The sequence below is a fragment of the Cornus florida genome, unplaced genomic scaffold (genome assembly GCF_030987335.1).
Source record: "Cornus florida cultivar Cherokee Brave unplaced genomic scaffold, ASM3098733v1 CherokeeBrave_3.0.0_Hap2_Chr07, whole genome shotgun sequence".
Lineage (NCBI taxonomy): Eukaryota > Viridiplantae > Streptophyta > Magnoliopsida > Cornales > Cornaceae > Cornus > Cornus florida.
In genome coordinates this window covers 24,696,311-24,714,124 of record NW_026775577.1, presented here as the reverse complement: position 1 = coordinate 24,714,124, position 17,814 = coordinate 24,696,311, and the positions used below count along the sequence as shown (strand labels likewise).

General features: G+C 34.8%; 2 protein-coding genes across 3 annotated transcripts; both read right to left on the bottom strand.

Annotated features, from left to right (window-relative positions):
* Positions 1-117: 117 nt before the first annotated feature.
* Positions 118-9,495, bottom strand: LOC132266824 (probable disease resistance protein At5g66900). Of its 2 annotated transcripts, XR_009468724.1 has the most exons (6): positions 8,264-9,495; positions 7,603-8,012; positions 6,690-7,045; positions 5,396-5,601; positions 4,015-5,299; positions 118-377 (listed from the first exon to the last, which is right to left on the bottom strand). XR_009468724.1 is itself a non-coding variant. In XM_059767808.1 (5 exons), exons 1-5 carry the CDS (start codon positions 8,913-8,915, stop codon positions 4,461-4,463), a joined length of 2,463 nt encoding a protein of 820 aa, XP_059623791.1. In that variant the 5' UTR covers positions 8,916-9,495; the 3' UTR covers positions 2,687-4,460. The 2 variants fall into 2 exon arrangements, 1 of the variants encoding a protein (XP_059623791.1); XM_059767808.1 differs by lacking the exon at positions 118-377 and having other exon boundaries at positions 2,687-5,299.
* Positions 9,496-10,303: 808 nt separating this feature from the next.
* Positions 10,304-17,161, bottom strand: LOC132266823 (probable disease resistance protein At5g66900). Its single transcript, XM_059767806.1, has 6 exons — positions 16,431-17,161; positions 14,942-15,363; positions 14,025-14,380; positions 13,389-13,597; positions 12,334-13,301; positions 10,304-10,566 (listed from the first exon to the last, which is right to left on the bottom strand). Exons 1-5 carry the CDS (start codon positions 17,017-17,019, stop codon positions 12,370-12,372), a joined length of 2,508 nt encoding a protein of 835 aa, XP_059623789.1. The 5' UTR covers positions 17,020-17,161; the 3' UTR covers positions 10,304-10,566; positions 12,334-12,369.
* Positions 17,162-17,814: the final 653 nt, after the last annotated feature.

Below are 17,814 nucleotides of genomic sequence, written 5' to 3'. Positions count from 1 at the left end.
TTGGTCCCTTGGTGACTTTACTCAAAGCCTAAACCTGTCCCAATTCTTCCATTTAATGATGAAACTAACACAATTAGGTAGTAATGAAATCAAATAAGGCCATACATAAGTCCGATACACCATTAAAATTAAGCAAATCCGTCATACATAAAAAATATGGCCTTAAGGCCTTACATGGATATTGAAATCATAATGTGACCAGAAAATACAAATGGATGGCCTCAAGACCATTTCCAACCATGTAAAAGATACAAAATGATCCCTAATATTATTTACAACAAAAAGGGTTAATATGCACATTAAGCATAAAAGAGTCCAATTCCGTCAACCCAACTAAACTGGTGGTGGATTGTCGTCCGCCACTCCTTTGCCATGACCTGAAAAATGTTAATAATAAGGGGTGAAAAAATTTGCTCAGTAGGTGGTGATGTGTGTTTTTATTTATCAATAATAAAATACCACTCACAATAGAACGAATCCTTGTAGGATAGGGCTATGTTGAGGGTGTCGAACCTCAAGGACTGTTGTGGTTTATCGAGTCTTTAATTAATACTATTTTAATTAAAAAGGAGATGTGATTTTGTGTGTCATGTTGCAATTCAATAATATAAAAGAAAATAAATAAAGTAAAAGAAAAGATTAAGGGTAGAGATACTTAGGGATTGACTTCACCACGATCCTCTTACTATGGTCAACTGTTCAACCTTAGGATTTTAACAATTTATATATCATATGAATTAAACTCAATAACATTCATTTAATTCGGTTTTAAAAAAAGAGGTTTCATTGAAATTAGCTAACTATAACCTATCAAAAGTTGGCACGAATTATCTGCCTACCTACTTCTAACTAATGTTGTAGTATAACTCGTCTTTCCTAAGCATAGATTATGAAAGAGTTCATTCAAGAAAAATGTTTGAATACTGATAAGTGCTTAATGTTGCACATTTTAGCACCTAAACTAGGGTATTTTAGTCATTGCATCTATCTTATTTTAATGTTTTAGTTCTAATTTATGTTTTTGTCAATTTCAGGTCAACAAGGTTCAAACGGACTAATTTTGGTTCACTAAAGGCTTTTTGGAGTCAAGCAAAGACATTCAGAAAAAGTTCAGAAAATGGCAAAAAGAGGTCGCAGCCCATTACTCGTATAGTGTGTTTATTCTTCAAAAGCGGTCAATCTCGGGCCTTTGATGATGTTCCCAAAGATGAAGAAGCAAACCAATTAGCCTAAGGCCAAAATAGAGCTAAATAAGGCTTAAAGGGAATTTTCAACTCTGGGGGATCGATCCCCCATTATTCACAGAACTAAAAATGCCCTTGGGGGATCGATCCCCAAGGCTGTGGGATCAATCCCCCAGTACCTGGCAGCATTACGGGATTTTCTTATTTTGGGATTATTTTTGTAACTTATGGGCTTTAATAAGGTTTGTTACTTAAGGCCCAGTGAGCCATTAGTTTAGGGTTAGTTTTTATTTTATTTAAGGAGTTTTATATTTATTAATTGAGGAGAATTTTTTTTAGGTTTTATTTTTAGTCTGTATTGTGATATTACGCTCTCTCTGAAAAACACGGAAGAGAGAAACAACTAGGGTTCTTGGAAAAAGCACAGAGAAGAAGAAAAATTCAGAGAAGATGAAGCAGATGATGGAACTTGTTCTATCTTTGAATCCATCAACCATGAGTGGCTGATTCTTCTACTTAGGGTTGGACAAACCCTAAGCATGTAACCTATTATTTCTCTCTTTTAACTTTTTGGGGATTAATTTATGTAATTAGTGTATAGTCTTGAACATTATGAATTAAATTCTTTCAATTGATTATCTGTATTAATCTCATATTGTCTTATGTGTGGTTGATTGATAAACAAATTTTACACATGAATTCTTTGTTAATTGATTCTTGTAATGGCTATGCATGGTGTTGATTAGTTGTAATTGTGTTTCAAATTGATAGAAAATTACTTCTATTTGATGGATGGCACTACAAGTTTCGGTTAATTTATTGTCTAATTAGTTTTAAATTCATATTTAATTAGTTTAATTTAAGTTTAATTAATTTAATTGCAATTTAATTATTAGGTAAGTAGACCACCCATACTTATATTTGAATTCCATACTTTTTGCCACAATTACATTATCCTCTAGATTTATGTGAGTTGAAATTGCAATTGAATTGATAGATCATGCTTTGAATTGGTGAATTGATTTACACTTAGTTAATTGTCATTAGGTAAACGATTCAAGCTTTAAATTGATGCTTCATACTTTTCGTTACAATTGTTAGCCACATTTAGATTATACATTTTATTTCCTCAATTAGTTGAAAGTGAGTGAGTTAGGGAATGTGCTTAGTGGCGAATCATACACCCTAAGTCTCTTTCTAATCTTTTAAACTCTACTCTTTATTTGCATCATTTAGTTTAAAATTAGTTTTAATCACAAACAAAACCCTTTTTAGCGATCACATAAGCACTAAGTAAAATTCAATTCTAAAAACCTAAAATTGTTTCGATCTCTTGGGACGATCCATGCTCACTTCATTCTCCATAGTATAAGTGTTTAGTGGTTTTATTAATTATAAAATATGGTGCCCACTTGACATTATTTCAAAACCTTAAGTGTTGTGCATTATTTTGTGCACACGCTTGGTCGCACCAAATACCATTACATGATTTCCATTCTTATGTCCGACAGGGCTCCACCAAATATCGTCCAATAAGAATGGGTTAAGAACAGTTTATAAACAGTTATATCTAAGATAAGGTAGTAACTATTCAGAAACTATTAATTTGTTAAAACACCAATTGAGTTGGCTCAATTGCTCAAAATCATGTAATCAAAATATATAAACTATTAAATTCCCAAAGTATGAACAATCAAACCATAATAATCGGATCGTGTTACATCAATGGCCTAAGATAGGAATTAGGTACTCATGGCGACGCAAGATATCATCTGTGGTCTCAAGACCATTTCTAACCTTGTAGAAGATACAAAATGATTCCTAATATTATTTACAACAAAAAGGGTTAATATACACATTAAGCACAAAAGAGTCCAATTCCGTCAACCCAACTAAACTGGTGGTGGATTGTCATCCGCCACTCATTTGCCATGATCTGAGAAATGTTAATAATAAGGGGTGAGCAAAATTGCTCAGTAGGTGATGCCTAAGACACACCTCTTGTAGCCCCGTAAATCTAAACAAGGAATAGGAAAAGAATCAGGATCATGCTATTTCCGGGAAAAATATAACCACAACATCAACAACAATAATTTAAATCATAAACGAACCATGCCATGCCATGAAATGCAATGTCATGCAATGTCGCTCCCCATTTCCAAAACCTTTTTAGTCATCATTTCCAAATCGTTAATGCAACCCGTCCCATGACAGCTCCATGGCGGCACGAGAGAAGGATTGGCTAACTGTCCCTGACCACAAGGCAAGCTCTAAGGCATAATTTGGGCCCAGTTAACTCAACCGCGCTAAGGGGTTTCCTAAGTTCCCTCTAGGTCATATTAACGCCACGGCCCCATAGGCAATCTCCTAGGCGACCGGGTTTCGCACCATTCATCAAAAACCTTTTTCCCGAAATCATTTTCTTTCCTTTTTAAATCATTTTCCCATTTCTTTCCAATGCTTATGCATGAATGTATCATGCATTTTCATACCATATCAATATTCATTATCATACTTTTAATTTAAGCTTAACCACCTAACATGCTTTACAATAACACAAATAACATATCATGCTTCCAAGTAAATAAAAATCTATCATGTTAAGCACAAAAAATATGAAAACAAATCCATATAAGTATGCTTCTCACAACAAATCCACAAACCACTTACACATATATCATCTATACATAGAATTTCACATAGATATACAAATCCTTGACAACAATATAACGATTTTTCAACAGTTAATCACAATTAAGCATGCTATACATTCAATTATAGAGAAAATTCGTAAAAGTCAAAGGGTTTTTGTGGATTAGGACATCCCTACCTCAAATGAGAGAAAAGTCCCAAAAATTGCCCAATCCAAATCCTAATTTTTGAAATTCCAATGTGCACTAAACGAAGATTGGTTCCGATCAAATCATAGATCTCGTCGTGCTCTTCAATTTGCCACAAACAGCATCCAAAAATTCCAAAAGAAAACGGAGAAATCAAGAATTTAAGTTTGTGAAAAAAAAAAAAAAAAAAAGAGAAGGGAGAGAGAGAGGAAGACGAGAGAAAATGGGAGGCCTAAATAGCCTGTCTTTAAAAGAGGTGGTGGGTCCCATCACCAAAAACATTTTTATTTTTCTTTAAATCTCTACCATAAATGTGTATATATATATATATATATACACACACACACACACATATACACACTTAATAATTCTACTCGAGAACAACCAAATAAAAATAAACAGACCTCGGGTTAAACACCATTTTTCTTATGGTTTCTCAGAAGCGAAGATTGGGGAGCCAGTCCAAATTGAAGTCTTCATTAAGCACATTTATCTTCAGATTGGTGAGACAAGTCTTAAAAGGTTCCCAGAGAGCGGAACTATCTTTGTCACATATCACATCCTTTAATTGTGACAGATCCTTTACTGATGGCGGCAGCTCACGAAATTCACCACCTCTCATGTTGAGCTTTTTCAAACCACACAACCCACCAATCCCCATTGGCAATTCACTCATGCTTATACAGTCAGATATGTCGAGAACTCTTAATTCTTGAAGGCTTCCGATTGACTCAGGTAGACCCAAAAGGTTTGTACAGGCATGAAGCCTCAGCATTTCTAAACTTGTTAGCCTTCCAAATCCTTCAGGAAGTGCTTCCAGATCATGACATTTCGTGATGCTGAGCTTCTTAAGGCAGGCAACATCACAAAGCCCCTCAGGCAATTCAACTAAATCAATGCAACAGTCAATATCAATGTCCAAAAGATTTGGGAACATATGGGGGATATCGATAGTACAGTTTGTAAAGGCATCGCCAATCTCACACATAATCAAGGATATCTTCTGCAAATTCGTGAATTGTAATGTGGATTTACTAAGGAAAGAAACTGAAACATTCTCAAGTCTGATTCTCTTTAGACCAGACAGAGAACCAAGTAGAGGAAAATTACTCAGCTTAGCTGGGCAGAAATCATAATTTGTGAGGATCAGAACCTTCAATTTATCCATTTTCTCCATGAATTCAGGCAGGCTGTAGTTCCATGTCCGGAAATTCAATATTAGAACTTTAATTTCAGGTAGTTGGATATTGCACCAGCTTGAGGAGAATGTTTCATCTGCAATCAAAATTTCAAATTGTGAATTGGGGGAAAAAGAAAAAAAAAACAAATATTCTGCTGAAGGTTTAGTTTGAAAACGTGAACTAAGAAAACCTGTAGAGATGGACAAGAGGTGGGCATTGAAGGGTCGTTGCATTTGTTCAATTGACCACTTGGGAAGAACATTTCCTCTTATTTCCACAATTAATCTTTTCCTCTGTTCTACAGGTTCTTGGCTACTCTGGTAAATAGCCAGCTCTCTCAGCATACGGTGCTGCATGACAAAATGCTCATTGCCATCAAACTCGCATGCATCTTTCCTGCAAATGGGAGTAGTAAATCAGGTTTACTCAATCAATTTCGGAATGAAAAAAAAAAAAAAAAATCAGGCATCGGTATGACACCTAACAAGAAAATCAGGATAAACAGCAGCTATAATATCCCTACAATTCAAAGTTCCTATACTTTCCATCCTCTTATTCAGTTCTCCATAGTGATTTACCCTCTGAAAAGACGTTCATACAGAATTATCAAAATAATAATTACGATGATGATGATGCTAAGGAGTAAGGACATTGCTAACTATAATCATCAATAAAATTGACCTCTAAAGTATGGAAACTGTTTTTTGAGTTTGACTGCATACACTTTTTAATTTTTCAGTATAAGAGCAACCCTTTTGTGCAAAGAATAGCAAAGGCCACATACATTTCCAGTTCATCCCTCCCAATTTCCTCTATTAATGGGGACCACAATTCCTAATAGTCATTTATAAAGTGAGTTAAGTGACATAACAACATAATGATAACTTTCATAAAAAAAAATAAAATAAAATAAAAAATAAAAAAAGACAATAATGATAAAAACATTAAACCATAAAATGTTTTTTTGTAACCACTTTGAGTCTACTACAAGGATCCTTTTGCGGATCATCGCTATTTAGGGCCATGTCTTTAATCAACTAATAGGTCATGAAGCCTTTTTTTCATCATCCTTCCTGGTATTCTTTCACCCCTATAGTCATTTTTCTCTTCTCATCTCACCTCAAAGCCCTTAACTGGTGCTACCTAAGCCTTCTCAACAAAACATACATTTATTCTTCATATTAGGACTTAGCAATAAGAACATGCACATGCATATGCATAAACTGACAGAACTAAAAATTAATGCATATTAGAGTTCAAGGAAATTAGTTTGTGCAAGAGATTTAGAAAAATTAAAAAAAATAAAAAAATAAAAAACAAGGTCAAAAAGCAAAATTTATATCCTATATCTAGTCCACCCCTCCTAACACCTTGAATAGACTGGACCATCATTTCATTATGGCTCTTTTTGCAACCTAAAACACAAGACGTCATCAAACAAACCATGATAGATCATTTTAAAGAAAAATAGGAATCTAGAATACCTTGTAAGCACAAGATTAACCAAATTTCGGGTGGATAGTTCATAGATGTTGGCAAGAGCATCGTCTTCATCTAGGTTGTATAGTTCCACCCCCATATCAATAAGAGCAGTGGCAGGGATCCTTTGATCATCAGGAAATGAAACTAGGTCCAGGAAACACTCCCTGGCATTAGTTTCTTCATCCAAGGCATCTACGCTAGTTTGGAGAGGAATAAGCAATTCACTGTTGGAATCAAAAATGGATTGTCCTTCAGACCATTTCTTCAGCATGCGTCTCCAGAACAACTCTGGTTTTCCACATAGTGATCCACCAACCACTGTAAGGCTCAGCGGGAATCCTCTACAGCCGCTCACTATCTGCAATATGATGCAGCAAATTAAATCAGTTGCAGTTTCTTGCAAAGAGACGTAATTCAGAGTTGCAGACAAGTATACATAAACTCTACTTCTTGATCTTCAATTAAGTGGAACTAATGCAGAATTGCAGATGAGTAAACAGAAGCTCTACTTATTCTTGTTCGATTAAACAAATTTAACATTCATACTTTTAATTGAAAGGATAATTTTTGCCTAGGTTTCCGTCCCTTGTTGGCTAGAAATAACTGACTGTTTTCACTAACTATTACAATATTCAAACTATGAGATATAATAACCATGATTTTTTTCATTTAGAAAAAAAACGAAAATGGAAAAAAAATAATCTGGATATACAAACTCTGAAGAAAATAAAAAATAAAAAAATCATGGTGTTGAAGGCTGCATATTTTATAGTTTCAGATCGTTAAAAAAATTGCTGACACAGAAGTAAAACATGTAAGCATAGTTTTACTGTGTGCACGTACACACACATAATTCTATCAGACAAGTATGGAAAAATATATTAGCTCTTATCCATACAAGCGTTTGTATTCTACCTCATTGACAAGATCATCTGGTATGTTGGAGCTCCCATCTTGAGGAAATGCTGAATTACGAAAAAGAGCCATGGCATCTTGATCATTCAACAGTTCCAATTTATAAGTTGATGAAGCAAATCTAGGAAATACAGATCTTGATGTAACCAATATTTTGTATTCTGGTATTGGGAACATGAATTTCTGAATAAGGGATTCCGATCCAGACCATACATCATCCAGGACTAACAACTTAGGACTTGTTCCTATTTCACTTTGGCTCAGTAAGTTTCCCAATTTGTCGATCGCATCATCGTCATTTTGAAACTCAGGCACCTGAAAATTCTTATGCTGAAACATGTTGTGAACAATGACCTTGAGGTTGGGTGTCTTTGAAATCTTGACAAAGAAAATATTGTCCTTAAATTTTCCTGTCCAAGCATGGTATTTCAAATAAGTTAGAAGTACATGATGTAACACCAATGAAAAATTTAAGTTTATATAGTAAAGTGTCACCAAATCTTCCAAGCTTTCAACTTTCGCTTAGTCGTATTTTCTCATCTTTCAAAGTAGAAGGTTGAGAGTTTTGAGTCTCCTAGGTCCTAGGGGGAAGTGGGTGTGATAAATAAAAAATAAGCATAACAACAAAGCCAAGAAGATGAGATAATCCCTATATCAATACCTTCAATTTCAACATCATGGCAGAGCATTTTTGCCAGCGTAGACTTCCCCCATCCTCCGGGAGCCGAAAGCACAACCACCTGTACACCATCCTTGAGCAACTTCATCTTCAATTCTTGAAGAGGCACATCTAATCCAACAACAAAATCCTGGACTCTCGGAGCTCCACACGAACCTATGAACACATTGGGATCACAAACCCGCCCACCTTTCCTCATCCCCGACCACATTCTATCCAATTTCGTGCCAATCTCATTCACCTTCACCAGAGTCTTCTTGCCATCTCTTGCCAGCATAGCTTGCACATCGGTCTGAAAGAACTTCAAAAGCAATTCTTCGAAATCAATGAGCTTCTTCGAGTAGGAAGGCCTCTTGTAAAACTTCAAACACTTGATCTGCGAGCACTTGCGGACCAGCTCCGTGGCCTCTCTCAGCCGATCGGTGAACATTTTGGTTTCTTCCACCGGAAGGTCCAATTCTCTGTCCAACTTCTCGATCTCACATACAATAGGGCCGATTGATCTGACGCTTAATTCGAGTCGTTCGAGGTTGGGCCTGAAGCTGATGGCTTGGTCTTTCACATCCAGAATAGCGCTCAGTAATTCACCAACTGCTGCTCCCAAAATAGCCCCTCCAAGAAGCTCCAACGCCATCGATATGTGTTTCCTCTGCACAGAAACAAAAAACCAATTCACTGAAAATCAAGAGGAATTGCGTTTCTCGATCTTCTGGTTTATGTTTCTGATTGTCGACTCTTCAGTCAAGTTTTGGGTGGGAAAGTGTCAGAGAATCAATGTATCCTCTGGAATTTCAGAAAATTTAAAGGAATGAAATTGTCATTTTGAATCAGTCAAGTTTTGGGTGTGAAAGTATGTCGGAGAATCAATGTATCCTCTGGAATTTCAGAAAATTCAAAGGAATTAAATTGTCATTTTGAATCAGTCAATAGAGCATGTGTGAGTCTCAGGTCGTTGAGCTCTTGAAAAGTATGACTCCCGGACGACCGTCACCTGAGTCTCGTTTCACCTAACAGGCCGTTGTTTTTAAAAATCCCCTTATAATTGAAAATTTTAATACATTGCGACCTCAACCTTGGCCCACAGAGATAGTGGGGCCCTATCATTTTTTATCTTTCCCAGAGACCATCTTATAATAATAGGCTTTATTTTATTTTATTTTATTTTTTATTGTCTAGGATTTGACATTTAGTCTTTTTTTAAAAAAAACAGGTCATATTTTAGATCATTTGGAAGTCACATTTGGTGTAGGTCATATTTTAGATCTCTCTGTTTGCCAAGCAACAGTCTGCCCTACACCAAACAACAGTCTGCCCTACACCAAACAACTTTAAGAATAGTACTTTTTAATAAAAGTTGCCTTAGTTACGTACTTGGACGTCATTGCTTTTTGTTTTTCAGCAAGATATCATCTCTTTCTTTCTTCCTATTCCGACAGCTACTAGAAAAACATAGAGAATTCTTGTCATTCCACTTTCACTGTGTAAAGTTGATTTTATGAATATTGTTCTTAGATTTTAATGATCTTTGTTCCAGAAACAATATTATTCAACAATAAGCTCACAATGTCTTTGTTTCCTTTCTCCGTATACATGGTATATTTTTTAAAAAAAATGTAAAGAAATTAGCACAGTTAATATCTCTTGGTCACCAGAGAAAAAAAAATTTTAAAAATCAAAATTAAGGTTCTGAACGATTGTTAATCTATTTCATTTTTGCCAAGAGAAAGGGAAAACAAAAAATTTGGTTCCCCATTTGAACTCAAACAATGGAATCAAAAAATAAATAAAAACACAGCAAAACAACAATGGAAATAAACTTCTATATCAGTTGTTCTAGATTGAACCTGTCATTTAAATTTGAGAAGATGTTTCGTGATGCCCTAATCTCTACAATGGGACTACTCATCCCACCACACCATACCTGGCATGACCAATTTCATATTCACCATCCATTGCAAAATATTGAATGATTAATTTAAAATAACTAAATCAAATCAAGCCTTACATGAACCCGCACAAAGGTTTTCAAAACATTCTCAGTAACAATAACAGGTAAAACAGGAGTCCATAATTACATTATTCCTCTCACTTCAAAACATCCACAACAACAATAACAGAAAACACACAAATTCCAAATTACATTATTGTGAAAAGTTGAAAACACAAGTCCATAATTACATTATTCCTCACAAATCAATTCTCTCATACTAGAATCAAAGAAACAAGACTAAAGCAAATACGACGAGCATCCCCCAAATCTCAATCTTACTCCATTGATGCCTTACCTGAAACATTGAAAAGAGAGCGTGTCACAGCTCAGCAATTACAGTTCTTAACAACTCGTACCATACCACAATAATAATTGTACGATACATCTTGGTTCAATATATTATGAAATAAGTTTACTCCGATCCATATTATACCAATTTCAACAGCATTCTAATTAAATGATGTATCATGTAAGCAAAGTCATCAGCTTTATCAACCTGGGATACAACCTCTCTAATATAAATCATATTATATTAGATATAGGTCATAGTTCCACTTGCCTGTTAGTTTTCTAAAATAGTTTTACTCTCTGGTCCCTGTAGAATTTCTCTTCCACGACTCTTAGTTTAGGGTTCTTTCAGAGGAAAGTGGTATATTCTGTCCTTTCGGGAAGGCAATATATAGCCAAGGAGTGTAATGGTAAAAAAAAAAAAACATGTATTCGAGCATGAAACAGAGATTTCTACTCATGTCCTACAATGATAGCCTATTCATGTCCTAGCTCGATCTTTTGAGAACTAAGCATGATAATAACTGAGCTTTTTTGTGAATAGATATCAATTGCAAGCTGCATACTGTAATATCATGCTGTGTTTTGTAATCTATCTAGTTCGATTCCAGCTAGGAACACAAGCACACTCTAGTTTGGAAGAACAGACTAATAACTTGGATCATCTTGCTGGTTTCAAAGAAAACAAAAAATAAAGAAAGAAAGAAATAATAATAATAATAAAAATAAAGGAAGGATAACTATACATCTAATGGTTTCAAAATAACGGAAATTTCTACAGAACTTGAAAATTAGCTTCCCAAATGAGACCCAGCATCATGGCAAGAACTATAGATTCTAACCCAAATCAGATTACACAAAGAGATAATAAATGAGATGGGATCAAGGTATCAATGGGCCGGCCAGTGGCCTAGCGGTATCAGGCTCTTGCTTCCCAAAGAGAGGTTAAGGGTTCAAGCCTCCATGGAGGCATGTGTGTGTGAGTATCATTGTATCAACTATGAAAAAAAAAAGAGATGGGATCAAGGAGAAGACAAAAGGGAGCTGGTAAGACTGACTTGGGATATTTCAGAAATGAGTGTTTCACATGATATGATCAGCTACAATTTTCACAATGGAGCACAAGAAAGCAGAATGACAAAGTTCTACAACACGAGGATAAAATGACATTTCTCCTAAAGCATGAGTTTTACATGACAACCGCTGAAGTGGAGTGTACAGGAAAAAAAGATGAGCATATGTTTGATGGTGGTGCTGTCAAACAAAACCTCATGAAAGATATACAGTAATACTTTTACCGTAATTCAAGAGGTACTCAAGTTGTATATCCTCCTTTTCAAATGAAAAATAGAGGATTCAAATCTCGTTAAGGTTATTGTGCAAGTATTTGTCAGTTGGGTGCATGACTAATTTACCCATATATATAACAACAATCAAAATAACAATAACAATAGCGACAATAATACTTCAAGAGCTGTTCAAAACCCACTAGTCATCCACAACAAAGCAACAGATGCCCAAGCAGACTACGGAGGCATCAAGTCACTTATCCTAAGTTGTGGGCAGCTAGCACCAAGGAAATCACGCAATGATAAGAAGCGATGGTGTTACTCAACATGAAAACAGAGGTAGGGAATAGTTTTTCAGTTTGACTCTTGACAGTGCAGGTGAAGTGATAGTGGAATCTATATATATGTATGTGTATATATATATATATATTCAGTCTGTATATTTATTTCTTCAGAAGAAAAAAAATGAATACAAGTAAACATACCTGAGGTTCTACACAATTTTCTCAAACTAGGGTTTCTCAATGGTGTAGACTGGGAAGCCAGTTTAAATTTTTGTCCTCCTTAAACACAGATACCGTCAGATTATTGAGATGAATCTTAAAAGGTTCCCAAAGATCGACAGTGTCTTCATCGCATATCACAACTCTTAATTCCCCAAGATCCTTTACTGATGGTTGCAACTGATGCAGTCTACAACAACCTCTCATGTCCAGCTTTTTCAGACCGCTCAGCTCACCTATCCGTTCTGGCAAGTCGCTTATGTCTAGGCAGTCCGATATGTCAAGGAACTTTAATTTATGGAGGCTTACAACTGAGTCTGGCAAACCCATTAGTCCAGTACAGGAATGAAGCCTCAGCACTTCTAAATTTGTTAGCATTCCAAGGTTTTGGGGAAGTGCAATCAGGTCATTACATTTAGTGATGCTGAGCTTCTTAAGGCGGATAATATCACAGAACCCCTCAGGCAGTTTTACTAGATCACTGCAACAGTGAATATCAATCTCAATAAGATTTGGGAACATAAAGGCAAACTCGATGGTACAGTTCCTAAAGGTCTCGGCAATTTTACACATATCGAAAGATATCTTCCGCAAATTTCTGAACGGTAATTGGGACTCACTAAGGAAAGAAATTGAAACATGCTCTAGTCTGATTCTCTTTAGATGGGATAAATGCCCAAGTAGCTCAAAGTTGCTTAGTTCAGCAGGGAGGAAACCATTATTTGTGATGATGAGAACCTTCAGTTGATCCATTTTCTCTATGAATTTGGGCAGGCTGTAGTTTGTTGTCCGGAAGTTCAATATTGCAACTTCAACCTCAGGTAGTTGAATGTAAGATGGCTGAACCAGCTTGGATAAACAACCAAGTAATGTTGAAAAACTGCACCAGCTTGAGGAGAGTGTTTTTTCAGGTAGTAGCATGTTGCACCAGCTAGAGGAGAATGTTTCATCTGCAGGCAATATTCCACACATTGTGAACTGGGGGGTGAAAGAAATAAATACAATATTGTCAAATTAAAAACATAAGATAATCAAACCTGTAGAGATAGACAAGAGGCGGGCATGAGACCGTTGTATTTGTTCAATGGACCACTTGGAGAGGTCATCTCCTCTTATGTTCAAAATTAATCTTTCCCTGTGTTTTATGGGCCCTTGGCTGCTCTGGTGGATAGCCAGGTCTCTGAGCAGACCATGTTGCGTGACAAAATGGTCATTATAGTAGCCATCAAGCTCACTTGTACCTTTCCTATGAATGGGATTAAACCAGATTGCTGATGAAGAAATTCATTTTTTAGGCATACAGTAATAGCAAGTATCCTAGAGCCATTCCTACTCTATCAATTTGGGGAAAACTAAGAAGAAAGAAATTAGGCATCCAAGAGATGACTGACAATACAAAAAAAAAAACATAAAAAAGTAGCTGGAATATCCCAATAGTTCAAAACTCCAATACCTTTCCTCTTATTAAATTCTCTCCAAATATTACCTTATGTGTGAGAGAGTTCATAAAAAACTACAATAATAATAATATGTTGATTGCAAGCATGTCAAATAAGCTAAGGACATTATTATTACTGTAGTTAACAGAAAGTTGAACTATGAAGTAACACCACGGATTCAAGTCTGAGAGCAGCCAAATTGTGCAAATAATACAAAATATTAATGGGGAATACCTTGTGAACACAAGATTAACCAAATTTCTGGAGGCTAGTTCATAAATGTTGGCAAGGGCATATTTGCTGTCTTCATCCAGGTTGTACAGTTCCGCCCACATATCCATTAGAGCCATGACAGGGATCCTTTGACCTTCAGGAAATAAACCTAGGTCCAGGAAACACTCCTTAATGCTTTTGTCCAAGGCATCTATACTAGTTTTGAGACTAATAAACTGACGACTGTTGGAATCAATAATGGATTGTCCTTCAGACAATTGCTGCACCTTGGATTTCCAAGTCTCCTCTGATTTTCCAATGAGTGATCTACCAACCAGTGAAAGGGCCAGTGGGTGATTCCCACATCCTTTCACTATCTGCAATTTGATGTTGCAAATTAAATCAGTTGCAATTTTTTGCAAAGAAAACAAAGTTATGCAGAATTGCAGATTAGTAAATACAAGGTCTACTTCTTGATTTTCACTTAAGTGGATGTAACTAATGGAGATTTGCAGGCAAGTAACAAAATGCTCTGCTTCTTGAACTTCAATTAAATACCAACACGCCTGTGGCCTAGTGGTACAAGGCCTCTATCTCCCAAAAGGAGGTCGGGGTTCGAACCTCAGTGGAGGCGGTGTGTGTGAGTACCCAACTAAGAAAAAAAAAAAGATGCTCTGCTTCTTGAACTTCAATTAAATGAAATTATCCAATAAACAGTTGCAAAAAGAAATACTTCTAGAACAGTTTCCTGTGTAAAAAATTGTGATACACTAGTAAAACATGCAAGCATAACTGCACATCTATATTGCAAACACATGAATTTTAAGGTACGAGTAACATGCAAGCATAACTGCACATCTATATTGCAAACACATGAATTTTAAGGTACGAGTAACAACAAAATTAATAAATCAACTATAAAAAGGTTTGTATTCTACCTTGTCGACAAGATTGTCTGGCATGTTGATGCTCCTACCTGGCAGAAATGCTAAGCGACAGAAAAGAGCCATAGCATCTTCATCACTCAATAGGTCCAATTTATATGAAACAAAATTTGTAATATTAGTTCTTGATGTAACCAATATTTTGTATCCTGGTATTCCGATTAACCCGAGCTTGAACTTCTCAATAAGGGATTCTGATGAATCTGATTCATGCCACACATCATCCAAGACCACCAACACAGAACCTAATCCTATTTTACTTTGCAGCAAGATCCCTAGTTGGTTGATCGCGTCGTCGTCACTTAGAAACTCAGGCACCGGAAAAGACTTACAATGTTGATACATTTTTCCAACAATGACCCTGAGGTCGGGTGTATTCGAAACCGTGACAAAGAAAACATTATCCGCAAATATGCCTGTCAAAAAATGAGCTCTGTAAAACCCGCTAGAAGGACGAAACTAAAACATCATTATAAGTTTTAGGATCAAGCCAAAAAAGAAAAAAAAAAAAACAACAGTTGTTGTTTGCCTTTTTGTAAATTAACTTCTCTAAACTAAAAACTATCTCCTTAACTATCAATTTATTGTAATTAAAGACAAATCTATTGTAAAAGACTATTTTATCTTTTTTTATTAAAATTTTTTATTTTTTATTAAATTATTTTTATTATCCTTTCTCTTGTGTAAATATTAATTATACTATTTACCCTAATTTTATTATTAGTATCAATTTATCATAAAAATGTAAAAAATAAATAAATTTGTAAATACCATTTTCTGAATTGATTAACTTATTATTAAAACTTTATTATTTATAATAAAACGTATTATAACCAATTTAAACATTTTTATCATAAAAAAATATCATCCTTTTTCATACAATATATTGATGAAAAATTAATAAGATATTTTTGAAAAAAAATAACTTCATTTCATGTAATATATTCATTAAGAATTAAAAAAATTCTACTAAAAATGTTATTTAAATAATTAATTTAAAAAATTAAAGATAAACTTATACAAATTTAATAAAAAATATATCATCAAATTAGTATGAATTTTTTTATAATTTATTTAGATAAGAAAAATATATTTGATGAAATATAGTATAATCGTTGCAGTGTATTGCAACAAAATGATATAGTTTAGAAAATTTTATGCACAGAATATAATTTAAGAGGATATTTACAAATTCAAACAAAATTCAGAATTTTTTTTGCACTTTAGCATGAGTTTTAGAAAGTTCACACATAAAAGTACTGCACCAAAGATTGGGGAGTCTGTCAACAACTTTATCTTTTGCAGTTAAAAACTGATTTTAAGATTAAAAGAAAGTTGTTTTGGCATTTTTTTCTATCTCCCCTACCTCTAGTCTTAACTAACATCAGTTTTCATCCAAATGCACCACTGGTTCTACTAATGCACATCAAATTCACCAAATTAAATTAGACATATAACAAAGCGATAATATTTATATCAACACCTTTAATTTCAGCATCATGACACAGCTTTTTTGCCAACGTAGACTTTCCATATCCTCCAGGAGCCGAAAGCACAACCACCTGTACTCCTTTTTCTAGCAACCTCGTCTTCAATTCTTGAAGAGGCACATCCAATCCAACAATAAATTCTAAAACTTCTGGAGCTCCACACGGACCCACATACACACCCGACTGCATTTCATTCAATTTCACCAGATTCTTCCTGCTATCTCTCAGCAGCACAAGGGTCTGACAGAATTTCTCAACCGTCTCATCCAATTCTTTGAGCTTCATCATGTAGCAAAACTTCATGATGAAATTCCACCACTTTGTTGTCGAGCAATTGTGAACCAGATTCACGGCCTCTCTCAACCGATCGGTGAACATTTTGGTTTCTTCCACCGGAAGAACCAATTCTCTGTCCAACTCCTTGATCTCACGTACAATAGAGTCGATTGATTTGACGCTTGATTCGAGTCGTTCGAGTCTGGACCTGAAGCTGATGGCTTGGTCTTTCACATCCAGAATAGCCCTTAGTAATTCACCAACTACTGCTCCCAAAACAGCCCCTCCAACAAGCTCCAACGCCATCGATATGTGTTTCCTCTGCACAGAAACAAAAACCCAATTCACTGAAAATTAAGAGGAATTGCGTTTCTCGATCTTCTGCTTTATGTTTCTGATTGTTGACTCTTCAGTCAACTTTTGGTGTGAAAGTATAACGCCAGAGAATCAATGTGTAAGACCCGTGTAAAATACATATATATATTTATATCATATATTTATTTACTTAATATAATTTAATAGTTATCTCTGATTTAATTTAAACAGGTGATTGTGATAAAGTTTGTTAAATAATTTAAATTTAAATAAAAAAATTAATTTATCTCACCAGACTCCCTATATCTCTATAATAAAAAAATTAATTTATCTCACCAGACTCCCTATATCTCTATAACTCTCTAATACGTTTTATTTATATAAAAAAAAAGAGATACTAGTACGATAACGGGAGAAGAAGGGACCAAAAAGAGTGATTTGACGTCGTGTTTTAATCAGGAAGTTGCGTAGAAAGAAGAATTATTTATACCAGGCAAGTTAATCTTGCATTGTACTCTTATATATATTTGTAACTTGCTAATGATTAATCTTGAAAACTTAATTTGTATGTTTTATTAAACTGTGGAAAAAAAAAAATTATTCTGAATGATAATTATGATTAGATTATTATAGTTGCGTAAGATATTGCCTGAAATTTAATTGGACGCAATTAAAAGAATTTCTTTATTACTAAAGATTAGATAAAATTTAATGAACCTTGTTTATTAATTCAATTAAAGTTGATTGGCTATGTTTGGATTATGTTAATAGATTGATTTATAAGTT